This window comes from Thermobia domestica, chromosome 11 (genome assembly GCF_964235325.1).
Source record: "Thermobia domestica chromosome 11, izTheDome1.hap1.1, whole genome shotgun sequence".
NCBI classification, from domain to species: Eukaryota; Metazoa; Arthropoda; class Insecta; order Zygentoma; family Lepismatidae; genus Thermobia; species Thermobia domestica.
In genome coordinates this window covers 100,566,121-100,581,292 of record NC_137464.1, presented here as the reverse complement: position 1 = coordinate 100,581,292, position 15,172 = coordinate 100,566,121, and the positions used below count along the sequence as shown (strand labels likewise).

General features: G+C 36.0%; 1 protein-coding gene across 1 annotated transcript in view; it reads right to left on the bottom strand.

Annotated features, from left to right (window-relative positions):
- The window catches only part of LOC145664323 (dihydrolipoyllysine-residue succinyltransferase component of 2-oxoglutarate dehydrogenase complex, mitochondrial-like), a 108,803-nt gene that overhangs the window by 16,093 nt on the left and 77,538 nt on the right, over positions 1 to 15,172 (bottom strand). Inside the window, exons 9-10 of the mRNA XM_081730893.1 lie at positions 12,670 to 12,868; positions 3,702 to 3,953 (exon numbers count right to left, since the gene is read on the bottom strand). Coding sequence (XP_081587019.1) covers positions 3,702 to 3,953; positions 12,670 to 12,868 — 451 coding nt within the window. The remainder of the gene's footprint in view (positions 1 to 3,701; positions 3,954 to 12,669; positions 12,869 to 15,172) is intronic.

The following is a 15,172-nucleotide window of genomic DNA, read 5'->3' as shown; positions in this document are numbered from 1 at the left end:
ATTTTTATCCTGTTCAACTTATTCTTTCAAGTGATCATCTTTTAATCTGTATTTTCTGAAGTGCCAAGCGATAACATATTCACATTCAACCTGATACAAACTATAGTTCTGATTTTATCCTTTCGCTAGACTGAATGTCTGGTACTCACTCCACTCTGCGATATTCGACTTGGACAGTTTCCTCACGTGATCTTTCATGTCTGACGTATGTTTTCACATTTCTGTCATCTATACTTCAATTACTTGTAGACTGCACTCCGGTTTGAATATAGGGTTAAGGGAGGAAACAGAACCTATTTTAGAGACGCTGAATCGATCGCAAAAAACACCGCTTCTCGATATTGCTTAGTTTTTCCTCTACGAAAATCAGTATTGAAACCGGAAATAATAGTAAATTTGGACCACTTCCGGTTCCGGCAGTGTTACGCACAGTCATAGTACGGTGATTACCTTGAGGCACTGAATCGTTTGCAAAATATAGCTTTTCGCTCTATTTTACTGTTTTTGTTCTATGGCGGTTTTAATAGATGATTAACGGAGATGATGGAACCTATTCTTGCCACGTTGAATCGATTGCAAAAAACCACATCTCAATATCTCTTATTTTTAAATTTTATTTATTTATTTATTATTATTTTCAGATAAGTCAAACGTGTACTAAGTTTGGTTAAAATTACTTCAGGCGTTACAAAATTACGCTGTATATACACACACACACGCATTTTTATACATATAGATACCTTCTACGTTTGTTCTGGTGTTTCTGCGTGTAGAACTAAAGGATGCATAGTACCTCGATAAGTCAACCACAGAAAAAAAAAAGTTTTGGCGTGTAAGAAAAATGATGTGTGCAAAATATTTCCGATACAGAAACTACATACCTTTTCTACTTTCTACCAGATTCGCCACACAGGTTCAAGTACTTATCATAGCGTGATACCAATCTTTTTTTCTACTGTTATTGTACTCTGTTATTGTCATGTACTCAGTTTGAAAAGAATTTTGGAACATTGTTAGTACTCGAGCTGTGTTCAACCATGTAGTGACAGCAATTTTGAGACCATCACTAGTAAGAAAATGCTTTTGCGCGCTAACCTGATGTTTGTTTGCTCTTTTCTGGACTGGAAAGTGATCCAGCATGTCACTATTTCATTGATTAGTGCTTGATTTCGACCGCTGACTAGCTGGTCACATGTCTCATCGTCTACCAATCTGATCAAGGAATTTGCTACTATTCTGGTGATAGCGAGAAAGAAGAGCCAAGACCGCCATCACACACTGGGTTTTGTGCTTCTCAGTCTGTCTGAATTATTTTATTGATCTGTCTTTAAGGTCCCTGTTGCAAATGTGGGTCGATCGAATTGTACACTATCGTGCACTCTTGTTCTTCCTCAATTAACTAGATTCGCCACTTTCTCACAGATACTGCATTCATGACGTCAGATCGTACACTTCAATGACTTATTGAATTTCACTGGAACAAACTTCTCTCACATTCGCACATCTTATCACATCCCTACCTCATTTGGAATAATTCTGAAATTTGTCACACAAGATAAGGACTCACAGCTCGATAACGTTCACATTTATGCCCGCACCTTCTTTCTCGTTGCTGGACTCTCACTTAGTGGCTGTACATGGTGTCTGCTGCATGCTACAGTTTTCCGGATGGCGCTTTTCCATTGGCCTGAAAGACACTTAACATTCTGTCGACGATGGTAAAACAATCTGGCACTACATTAAACCTATTGTTTGAAACTGTATCTCAAGCATGTTGGAGAAGAGAGGGAATGTAATTTCTTATAGTTTTGTACTCATCACTTGTCGTTTGTGTTTCACACCAAAATTCCTTTTTCCTGGATGACTTGCATGTAGGATACAATAAAAGTATGTAGGAGAAAATTTCATTTCATATGAGCTTTTGACGAAAACACGAAATTTATGACAGAAAACGAAGAAGTAATAATAAGTATCGATATCAGTAGTGTCAGAACCTCAAAAGAGAGGATTACAGACGTTAAAATAGCAGATGTGATGCTGATGCAGAAGCAGTGAAGAGTATTACTGGTACACTGAATATACGTAATGAAGTTATAGTAGGATCTGCCACGGACCTAGCAGTATTGTTAATTAGTTTTACTCCTAAGAATAAATCAGCATACTTCTGCAAACCACAAAGGTGAAAGCCTAAAACCAGTCTTATCAGATCCAAACTTTGAAGAACACAGACAAGATTTTTGTTTACTCACGAATTAACTGGTGTGATATTCTTATGATTCAAAAACCATAAAATTAAAAAAGTATACTGTAAATTTACAACAAACCAACAACTAGTGAAATAATATAAAATATTTCACTAATTTATTTTATCGTATATACTGATGCTAATTCAAATTCTGTCACAATTATCTACGTCAAGTAATTCGACTTGCGTTATTTTCAGGCGTTCTTATAGCTACTGACTCCAAGTTTTAGTTTTCCTTAATTTTTTCTTTTGCAAAAATCAAACTAACACAACCTTTTCCTTTTTCAGAGCATGTTAACTTTTATCGACTGATATAACACCTGCAACTTTTTTTCATAACAGACACAAAGGGTACTAGGAAAGTTTTGCAGTTTATATATATATATATATATATATATATATATATATATTTCCACTACATTTAATACACCTCTCAATCCTCCAAAACCAATCATTAAACCAGATCTGCCAAGTTTCACTAAGGAGTAAGGCACACTCTTTGTCCCAAGCCCCAAGAAGATAATCACTGGAAAAGCGCATCCCTTTCAGCTTCATTTTCACATATGGGAACAATGAAAACTCACAGGGAACAAGATCTGGACAGTAAGAAAGGTGCTCAAGATGTTTCAGTACTGTAGTGGTCAAATATTCGGTGCAGGCTTTCGTGCGGTGAGATGGAGTATTGTCATGATGGAGGAACTAAGTGTCTATTCTCGAATTTGGTCGTAGGTTCTTCATAGATTCGGTAACTTTAGGCACGCACTGTTCAGTGTACCACTTAGCTGTGACTATCTTGTGTGTACCAAAAACGACACGCTCCATTCCGCAATTGACGTTCGTGCCCCCTCCCCCTTCCCGCCACTCAGCGTCCTCCAGAATAAAATTTCCCCTTTGAAATTTTCTATACCACTTGAATATAGTCGTACGATGTGGACAGACATCACCTAGTGCACGAATCATTTCTTCTAAACACTGATTCTACGTTAAACAACGCGCGCAGTTATAACGCAAAACTGCTCATATCTCATTTAGTGACCAAGGTGCCATAGCAAGCACTTTAGACTACACAGCTAATGAATAACTAAGCCCATCGATTTGGCGCAGCGGTTATTGTGTAAGTATGAACATATTTCAGCATGTACCAAGAAGCAGACTCCTGCAACGCATGGTTGCGCTGTATTGCAAAACTTTCCTAGTACCTATTGTACAACTGCACACTTCATCAATTAAGGAAATTTTAAAGCTGAAATTATATTAGGAAATATAATGATACATAATATCTTAATTTTTTAACATTTTTAGAACAAGTTATATCTACGATTGTTGATTCGCCAAGTGAAGCTCCATTCTACAGTGACTCATTCAAAATATATACTTTGTAAAGCAAAACAGCACAATTTATCTGCCTAAGACTTACTTTAATTGCTAACCTAGTCGAACAAAATGACGTATTTACCTGTCCTTTGATCGCAACTGGTCGTTCAACGATGGCATGCATGCCAAGAATGGCTGACTGAGGAGGATTGATGATAGGTGTACCAAGTAGAGATCCAAATACTCCACCGTTGCTAATGGTAAAAGTGCCACCATCCATATCTTCAATGGCTAACTGATTCTTTTTTGCTTTCTCTCCTAATGCAGCAATTGCTAATTCAATCTCTGCGAAATTCATTTGCTCTACATTACGAACCACTGGAACTACCAAACCCTGGAATTGAAAACAGTATTTTACAAAGAAAAATTTTCAATTAAATATGACATGTTTTTTAAGATATTCAAAATGGATTTGATTTTTTGATACTACAAGAATGTCTTTATTTCAGAGGAATATTAAGTGAAGTGCGTGGAACAATCTGTTTAACGAAGTAGTTCTTCCGTAAGTTATGTCTCTCCAACCATAACTGAAGACTTGCTGTAGAAAACAGTGTAAGTGCCAAACACAAAAGTTACTGTAAAAGTAGAGACAAAAGATAGTAAATTGTTCCCAAGCGTAAAAAACACTATTACTTAGAACTACAACCTAGCATATAGCCAATTATGAAAATCTAACTAAGGCATAAACGTATTCAAAAAATAAAATAAGTGAAACAATTTCAAGGTGGCACTTACATTGTTTTCTATAGCGAGTCTTTAATTCTTAATCTCTTTCTCTATCCTAAGATAATTATAATTTCCAGTTTTCAACAAATCTTTTTGTATCACAGGCGAAAGAATTGCCTACCCTACTTCTGCTCTGTTGGTTTATTAGCCTCATCTAGCTACACTTAGGCCTTCGGAAAGAAAACAAACAAAATGAAACCTTTTAAGTTGTACGTCCCACGGTTATGCCGGTTAGGCTAAAGGAGACGGTGATAATAAGAAATGAATGAAATGGTAGAATGATGAAAGTGGGAGGAAACGGGAGAACCCCGAGAAAACCCACGCACACGGTGTTCGTCCACCACAAAGTTTACTTGGCGCGAGCGAAAACAAACAAACAAACAAACTCTCTCTCTTTTCTTTCAGGAAGACTAAAAAGACAGAAGCGAAACAAATTTATTAATGTTCTTACGTCTAGACGTTTTGGAGTTTAAAACTAAATAAATAAGAAGAAAAGGATATTTAATGTCAGCGATCAAACCAAGAATTAAGCAACACGAAGCATTAACAGTAAATAAAAACTTAGGGTGTAATTCGTGAGTGGTTTGCCAACAACCGACCGGTTGTCTTACTTTTTTCTTTCTTCTTAATATTTTGCAGTATGGGCCCGATCGTCATTTATTGTCAATGTCTTGCACGTCCTCAAGGAGAAGAGAGATTCAAACACGTGACGAAAACAAAGGACACCTTAACTCAATAAAAACTGACTGAACAACCGAATACTTTGCAATACAGAATATACACAGAAAGCCTTACTGGTATATTTTTTCATACACTCACCCACAAAACACATGAAAACAGTATCCAGTACCACCCGCTCCTGTATTTCTGGAAAAGTTACTTTCAGTGGACAAATTTCCCTTTTCTTCCTTCAGTTTACTGATCTCCCAAACTAAGCAACAGTAAAAGATGTTTTGAAGGGATTCCTAAGAAATGATAATTACGTAGGTATTCGACATACAAAGGTGAATTTAACATTGTAACATAGAAATACCGTTGCTTTAGTGCAGTCAAGTTCCAAGTTAAGCGGCCAACTTAGAGTAGTAGGTAATATAGTCTTATGAGGAAAATGTAAGTTGTATAAAAATGGAGCCACGTAAGACGGGGAAACAACTGAGAGAGGTAGCCAAGTTAAGAACTTTACTGTATTAGGAGAAGCACATTACTGGTAAAAATAAATCACTTCAGAACAATAACTTCGTATTATTTTATAATATTATATTCGATTCGTGTATTCTACTGAATAAGTGCTCCAAGAATAATTCAAAATATTCGGGAAAATAGTTGACTATATGTTATTAAATCTCTTTATGCCTCCAGTACCTTCACTTTAATCGGACCTGGTTCTTCTACATAAAAGAAGGAAAGTTCGGTAGATGACGAACGCATTACTATGTTACGGAAAGAGATCTCTAAAATAACGGATATAAATTACTACAGAGTGAAAATTAATTTAGTATTCTTCCACCGAAGTCAACATCCTTTTACTCATTACATCCAACTAGTACTTTTGTGGGGCACTGTACGTCACAGAAAATTAACCCACAAAAACCCAAACATAGTTCAACTAAGAATTTTCGAACAAAACTTTCATGGTTCGCTAAGTGAAGGCCTTAGATGACAGAAATATCGAAAAAATGTTTTCGAATGAATTCGAAACCGAATGTGACGCCTGTGACTCAGCGATAAACAAACGTAGTTTATACCCTTAATTTAGTACATGAAAAATTACTATTTTATGAGAGTAATTGCTGGTCCTTCTAGATACAACAGAAATAAATTATTAGGGATTTAAAAAATTACTTATCATAAGAATAAATAAAATATATCCCGAAGCTGAAAGGCGCTCGAGAACTCCACGAGCCACATGCACCTACTGACAAGTAAAGGTGAATAAAATTGTTAAAACCTGAAGAAAAGGAGTGAAACAAAGCTTGCTACAAAGGTTTATGTGTGACTTGTAAAACACAATGGGTGTTTGTGTAAAACATTTGAAACTAACTTTATAAGGTCAACGGGAAATCAATGTGACACCTGTGATACACTGGGGATTTGTGGATTAATACATTAGATATTAATAATCACGTAATTTAAATTAATGATAGTTATTTCGTGCAATTGCTATCAAATTACTTATGATTTAAAATTAAAATCATTTCTTGGAAATTGAATTAAACCCTTTCTTGGATGCAATTCTTTGTGCTTATCTGCTTTACTAAATTGTACAGACCAAGTCTTTTTTTTTTTTTTTTTCGTTGTACAGAAGTTTCCACATAACACAAATCAAATCACACTAATTAAAAATTAATATGCCATCAAAATATCTATTTTAAAAACAAGTTAGTTTCTATTAAATAAAGGTTGTTAGTTAAAAAAAAAAGAAGAAGAAGAAGAAGAAGAAACTTTTGAGTGTAGCTCCCCCTTCTTCTTGTATTAAAACATTTAAGAAATTTTTCATGCCAATATGGAATGAGGACCTATGTTTCGTAGCTCAGAATTTTCGTCCGAGTCACTGAAGTTAAGTACGGTATTGCTCTTCAAACGAACTGCGGTGGGCGTAGTTTCTCCAGGACAAGTGTGAACACAGAGAGTATAATGATGTGCACAGTGGTGAAATATAGTCCGAGTTAATCCATGATCGATAAATATTTTAGTGTCTTGAGCATTGACGTAGTAACAAGTACCAGTTTTAAAACTCGAGCGTAAGTATATTAAACTGTATTAATAGTTTACATCGTTTATATAGAATGAATTAACATTTTGGTGCTGGCGGAAGGCTACAGACGCTTGTAAATTGACCGCCAATCGTGGCATGTGAAAAGAAGTTGCGTATCCTAGCTACCGCAAGAAAGAACTCAAAAATCACGATTATAAGTTAAATCAAAAAATAAAAACTGTTTATTTTTGCAATCTGCAAGGACAAAATGAACGAAAATTAGCAAAAGGATACAATAATACCAATGGTGTAACTCGTGAAGTAATAGTAATGTGAATTTTTGGAAAAAAAGCGGTAAAACATTATTCCACACAGCAACTACGTATAATGCAAAATCATGGTGTCACAGTGATAATTCTTAATACGAAATCAGTAATTATCTAAAGTGTAATACATCGCAATATGTTTCAAACACACAAACAATATGCTATAGAGTAGTACGCCCCGCACTATGGTTTAATAGCCCCTGCTCCAGGAACCATGGTCGTTTGGACGTCAGTGAAAAGGATGATATAAGTACTATTTCGTTGGTAAGCTGAAATATGAGTTTCTAAGGCGCAGTATTACTTTAGCTCACGCCCGAATGCACACTTGTAATGTTATTTTAGAAAAAAAGAAAAGAAAATAGTATGCAGCAAGAAATTAAGTACTGAGTTGAACAGTGGAAACGCCGTAATCTCCTTGATGGGATCCAGGATTCCCTTCCTTTCCTCTCTCTTTCCACTTTTTACATATCTACCTTAGTGAAGTGGTTAAAACCAGTGTGTGATCAAAGTGATAATGCTGACATTTATATTAGTTATCACTAGTTTATCGTACGGTGGTAGTATGGGCTATTAAAATCGTTAAACGAAAAGTTATTACATTCAAAGAGAATTAAGGCCTTTATTATCGAAATTATATATATTTAAAAAAAAAAAGTGTATTAATAAAATTCTTTCCGTTATATTGCACTTCGTAGTGCAAGTAAAATTATTGTAATGTCTTGAATCATGATGTGAGGCAAACACCGTGAGCAGGGCTGGATTAAGGGGGCTATAACCCCGGGCTTTCAGGTGGAAAGGGGCCTCCACTCTGATCAAAATCTCAACTGGCTATCAAAAAAGAATCATGAAGATACAGTCATCATCATAAAATAAAATATGACTAAAAATATAAAACAAATTCCCTTAACTTTCCTACTGTACTTTCACAGAAATGTATTAGGTGAAGTCAGCAGTGACACATATATTTTCTGGGCCTCGAAATGAGTTCATCTAGCCCAGACCATGAGTATAAATAAATTGCTGAAAGAGCAATCATACCTTTGAGTGAAATACATGCATATCAAAATAAATGCTCATCTTTTGTTGTTTCTGACATATGCTTGATAGTCAGACTTGCAAGTTAGTAAAGTACAATGTAACTGGGTTTATAAAATAAATGCGTTTGTCAGTATAAAGTTAATAACAACTCTTTATATTGATATCCTCATTCATTCGTTTCATAGTGTCACGGAGTCAAAATACTTGCTATCGGATGAATGACAAGGTTCTAATCCTGAATTCAGTTTGTCATCGGTATAGATATACCTCAAGGCAGCCAATCTATGGTAAGTGAATAATCGTCGTCTGAAATTATCTAATCACACGTTTCTATGAAGTGTAAATATGAGACTCTTTGGGAAAGAGAATCTTCACTAATCACTACACCTTAGCCCGAACATGCGATAGAAAACATGTTCGTTTAAGGAAATTTGACGTTCATTTTTCAGAATAGTCGTCCGAACAGATAGATCGAACCCGTTACAAACTATTTTCAAATGTATTTAAAAAGCATTCCATAGACTGTAATTAAAATATTATATATATTGAATAAAAATAGGGGTAATTCTTTACATCATAATGAAACCATAAGTTTTAATCTTCCACTTTGCTTACTTGGAAATTTGCCACTACATAAAGTTATCTAATACTTATATAAATAATCCACTGAAATTTTGAAATGAAAATGGATGGTTAATTAGCATTCAGTCCTACCACTATAGTACGGAGAAAAAAAAGCTTAACTGAAATGTTGTCGCCATATTAATTGGAATTCAAATTTTGATTTTGGAGGGATGTATCAAACACTTCAATTTTACCAGAAATCCAAATCTGCAAGCCTCTAATTCTAGTCTAAGTAAAATTACATATAATAATTGATTGAAAATGTTTCATTGGAGCTATTTGTCCTGTCAGAAAGAAAATATACAAGGTCTGTATGATAAGTAATGAGACTCGCCGCGCCGCGGCGCGCGTGTCGCTGGAGCGGGTTTGTCGGTGATGGAGGATGTAGGGGGGGGTCCGAGCAAAGCAACGCACCGCGCGTCAGTTGGCTCCGAGCCTTAGTGGAGCGCGGACAAGCCTTGGACAAAGCCCTTGTGAACATTCTTGTCACGGCGGAAAATCAACAAACATGGAGGGTTCCATCGAACAGCGTTATGCGATCAAATTTTGCGTTCGCCTGGGGAAAACGGCTACTCAGACGCTTTCTCTCATCACGGAGGCCTACAAAGAGGAAGCCCTATCCAAAGCCCAGGTGTTTCGTTGGCACAGTGCGTTCCGGAACGGCCGGGAAAGCGTTGAGGATCTGGAGAGGGCTGGACGCCCGACAACAGTGACTACGGACGAAACTGTGGCAAAAGTGAGGGATCTCCTGAACTCAGACCGTCGATTATCGTTGAGATTGATTGCTGATGAACTCGATATGAACCACACAACAGTGCACAAGATTGTGACGGAACAATTGGGAATGAGAAAAATCTGTGCGAAACTGGTGCCGCGAGTGTTGACTGACGAACAAAAGCAACGACGTGTTGATTGTTGTCAGGAACTGTTGAACCTCATGAACAGTGACCCTAACTTTGAAGATGACGTCATAACAGGTGACGAGTCGTGGGTGTTCCAGTACGACCCTGAAACGAAACGTCAAAGCGCGGAGTGGCACACTCCTGCGTCCCCGCGCCCCAAGAAGGCCAGAATGTCGAAGTCAAAGGTGAAAACAATGTTGATTGTTTTTTTTGACAATGTGGGGGTGGTCCACAAGGAGTTTGTACCCCAAGGACAAGCCGTCAACGCCGCCTTCTACAAACAAGTCCTTGAGAGACTGCACAGGAGCGTCAAGCGGAAAAGACCGGCGATCGCTAGCCGGTGGAAGTTGCATCACGACAATGCCCCTGCCCACACCGCCTTCTTAGTGACCTCCTTTTTGACCCGGATTGGGGTGGAAGTCCTTCCACAACCACCCTACAGCCCAGATGTGAGCCCGGCCGACTTCTTCCTCTTCCCGAAGCTGAAGCCACGCTTGAAAGGAACCCGTTTTGCAGACGTCACAGCCATCCAAGCAGCCGTGACCACATTTCTAAAGGACATGCCGGCTGCTGACTTCCAGGGGGCGTTTGCAGCGTGGAAACATCGATTGCAGAAGTGCATCGACGCAAGAGGAGAGTACTTCGAAAGCTTTTAAGTCCCTGTACAGATCAGATCAATAAAACAATGTTTCCAGACCTGGTCTCATTACTTATCATACAAACCCTGTACGTGATTTCTGATTTCTGAACAATATTTTTTTTTTCTCTTTGCAACAAACTCATTTTAATACATAACACAATCATCTTTATAAATTTTCTTTTTTTTTAAAAAAAAAAAAAAGTTGGACATTTCTAGAAAACTACAATAAGATAATTTTGTTCACTTTGTTAGAAAAAAAAGATCCGTTTTAGGAATGATTATAAAAAGAATGCATCAAAAGATTGCGATTTTGGCCAAGAATTTTAGGAATGATCCAAAAAGAAATGCATCAGATTATTGCGATCTTGGCTAATAAGTAGTTTTTGGATCAGAGGTCACAAAATTTTTGAATAGCCCCTGAATCGAGTTTTCATATTTTCTACAGAATAAAGCACATTATAGAGAGTTAAGTGATAGTTTGGGTTTGGCTACACTTTATGTAGTTCTCCAGATATAAGGCGTACAAGAAAATTTTTGATTGAAAATTTGGATCTTTTGATCCAAAAGAAAGTGCTGGTTACCACTCACTTTTCCTAAAATAATACTTCTCTAGTTTGAGCGCACAACTACTTTTTTCTCTTTCTGATTTTTAAGCCCAGTATATCCTACTGACGGGTGTGAAGCAAAAGGTTTTCAAAGTGAGTGTGAAAAGTTGAAGAATTTACTTCGGATGCTATCTTTCTATGAAATCAACTTAACATGTATTGACTTTGCATTGCTTCATTTCAAAACAATATTAGCTTTTCCAAAACTATTTTCAAGGGTTATATCTAAATAGAAATTACTGGCTACCATTTCTAATGTTTATAGTATGTTCTCTTCGTTGCACTGATTAAAACTCAATTACTGTACTCCTCAGCAAACCGTCACAACTGTTTTTGAGAGAGGTTGAGAGTTTTTGAGAGGGTGTCAAAGTATTTCTCTAATAAGCAATTTTAACTGGAAATATAGTATAGGTAGTAGTTAGTGTGTATCTAGATATGCTACAGCTGCTCATTGCATCACAACTGAAAGACTGACAAATCGGAGTGAGTAGTCACCAAGATGACCCTCCACCATATTGGCATATCATTTCGTGAGTATTATTCCAAGGAATAAGATAGAACTACGAGTCCAATACCATAAGAAAGACGCTTATCATATCTAATTCCCCTAGAATTTATTCAGTCATGCATCTCCTGTGTGAGATTTTGTAATCCATTAATATTGGTCAATATATAAACAATAAATAAACAGTTTTGTTAAGAACTGCCATAAACTCAATATCACTACCTACAGAACATATTGAATTACAATCGTTCAGCAGGGAGACTTTTGTATGTTAAGCTGAACAATGGTATTTGGAGTACAGAATTTAGCTAAGCGAGCTTTAGCTAATGTTAAGTTCACCGAAGGCATCACTGGCTACTATTCTTGAAAAACACGGCCGTTAATGCTTGATGTAGTCTGCTTTTGATGCATAAACTTCTTCCACGACCTTTCCGAACTTCTCAGCTATTGACGGTGCATTTGACAGATCGTCGAATGTATCGATTTTAAACTCGATAGACTCAATCGATTTATATAAACACTCATTCTGGAATCTTATCCATTTCATTTAAAACCTAATATTAAGGCAGAATAGGTAATAGAAATTAGTTTTGAACTTCATGAACAATATCAAAGTACATAATAACAAAGCATCTTTTTCACAAAGTTATTAATTCAATCGCATGGCGGCGTCTGCCGCAAGTAATGTTCTTTTGTTGAAAACTACGGTATTGAATTAACTGATTGACGAAAAGACGAAGTTTACAATGTTAACTATAAAACAGAGTTTTTTGATCATTCCTCAATGACGCACACGGCCCTTCAAATCTCGGCAAAAGAACGTTCCTCCTCGTGACTCCCAATCCTGTACCGTGCAAAATCTCACGAAGATTGTTCAAGAAGCCCAGAGTAATATTCTGACAATAATAATAACAAAGAGAATCATGCAGAATCTCGCTAGTTCAGTTCAATAAAGTAAAAACAACAAACACTAACTGTATTTTCCTTACTTTTGGTGTTGCTACAGCTACAGAAATATCTACATAATCCCTATAGACAATCTCGTTGCCATCGATGACAGCATTAACAACCGGCTGATCCTGAAGAGCATATGCTGCTGCTTTCAGAAACGGAGACATAAAACCAAACTTGATGCCGAACTTCTTCTGGAATGCGTCCACATGAGATTTCCTGAACTCCATCAAATTTCTGCAAAACAAAATCCATTCAAAACATATATTACATTATGAAAAACCAAGTATGTACTTTCATAAGAATTTTTTCCTCTCTCTATTTAACTAATAATGTCAACTTATTCTACTTCCATTTCTTCCATCTCTTAGCTGTGCACTTTTCCCTTTATAATTGTACATGTGATGTAATTCGAAGAAAAAAAGTTAGTACTAATTCACTAATAACTAGTGCAATTTTCAGATGTCTACGTAAAATCAACAAGAAGGATAACGACCCTGGTGGTGATGTATGTCCCCAAGTGAAGTCTTCAAACGAGAAAAGTATTGATGAAGTATCCTTCTCATCGTCGCTTAGCAACAACACAGAATAGCGACACGTTGTATACGCACATCGCACAGGGTCAGTTTATGTTATGTGGCGAGGCAAAAATTATTTTATGTTTCAAAGGCATTCATATCAACTTTGTACATAAAGAAATATATATGCTGCACATAATAATTACTTTTGCGTATTATTGTGACGTTTTTCATTCTCCCGCCTTATTGAGTATAGGATATCAGACACACTGATTTGAATACACAAATAATAATGTGTCATATGTAAGTAATTTATTAAACAAGGAATTTATAACTTAACTCATTAAGCATTGCTATATAATGAAACCAAACAATCCAAAATTTTATTTAAATAGGTGTTGTTTATTATATGCCAGAACAATTGTCTAAAAAATATAACATTTTTTTGGGAGATATAGTATATAAATGCTCTAAAGATATTCTGTAAAAATAACATGTTCAAGTTTCATAACATGTATCAATATTTTAGTTCGCATATAGAAGAACAATGTCAAAACTAGGTTGTTTTGATATCTCTTTTGCCTCAAGTTCAAATTAAAAGACTTATAGCTAATAAGTATCAGAATATATGTGTAAGTTAAATCTTTGGAGAATTTTGTTTTCACTACTTGCGTTATCCATAGATAACTACAAACATTAAAAAACAAACTACAAACATGAATATACAGGAAAACATACACTATCTCTATTTTCAGTAACCTCTTTTATCAGTGCCGTTGCTATCTTTGGTTGACTCGCAATCGATTTGAGGTTATTCGGCCTTTTCAACATTAGGGTTACTTTTTTGGGCTTTTTTTTTTTTTTTTTTTTTTTTTTTTTTTTTTTTTTTTTTTAATGGGTGAAGTAGACATCTGAGATCAGGAGCATCTACACCTGTTTTCCATGGTTTGTGTCCGGTTTAAGTTGCGAGTGTTGCTCCTGGAAGTGTTTAAGAGTCGTTACGCGCTTCTTGAGCCTCTTCGAACATTCGTCTCATTGCCAATATAAGATTGTTTACTAATTCCTCCGTAAATGAGTATTTCATGTAAGCTCTGAGCAATGTATTGCCAGGGATACAGTAACAAATACAGCTGAGCAATGTTCAAGCAGAATGTTTGAAATGTTTCTACATCAATTTCATGTCCACATGCTATAATAGTGTGCAGGACATACGCAAGAATTTATTTCAGAAGGGATCCAAAATTAATACGCAAATAAATTATACTCTTATTAAAATTTGTAAAATCGCCCCTAAATTAGACTAAATTTACAGAGAAGTCGAGATTTCGGGAAGGAAAGGTGGGTTCAGACCCTCCAGGACCCATCCCATTATACGTCCCTGGTAGTGAGTATTATATATAACCGTTTTATTAGCGTCTCATTCATACCGGTCGATATCCTAATTAAATGTCAGATTTCGAAGTGGAGTTGTATGGCGCAGGTAAGTAAATGAAACGTACGATGTGTATGTCTACAACGGCGTATTTTTGTTCATGTCTACAACGGGCGAAATCTGTATTATAAATTATGTATGTAACCTACCCAAACGTACTCCCTCTCTATACGAACCTAATCTGTATGGATTGATGCAAATGTGTGACTGTCTAACACTTCAGTAAGTACAAAGTAATATGTAAATTAAAGTTTTGGCGTAAGTATTTCTCGATCTCCTGGTGCAGAATAAAAGCTCATAAATTTATTAATTGCAGGTTATTGCGCACTAAATTTATTACAACTGAAACACCGATATTATATATATACTTACACTTTTAATAATGAAGTCATTACAATTACTAATACGCACCAATAACAATACTTCTTGTCCAAATACAACGAACACACTCACAATCTCACTCTGATCAGAATGTATGCGAAATACGTTCTTTTAATAATCATAAAGAAGTTGGATCAAATTTTCAAACAAAATATAAAGTTTACCTTATAACGGTTCCTTTAATTATTGGGCCATTAAAATACATCAATT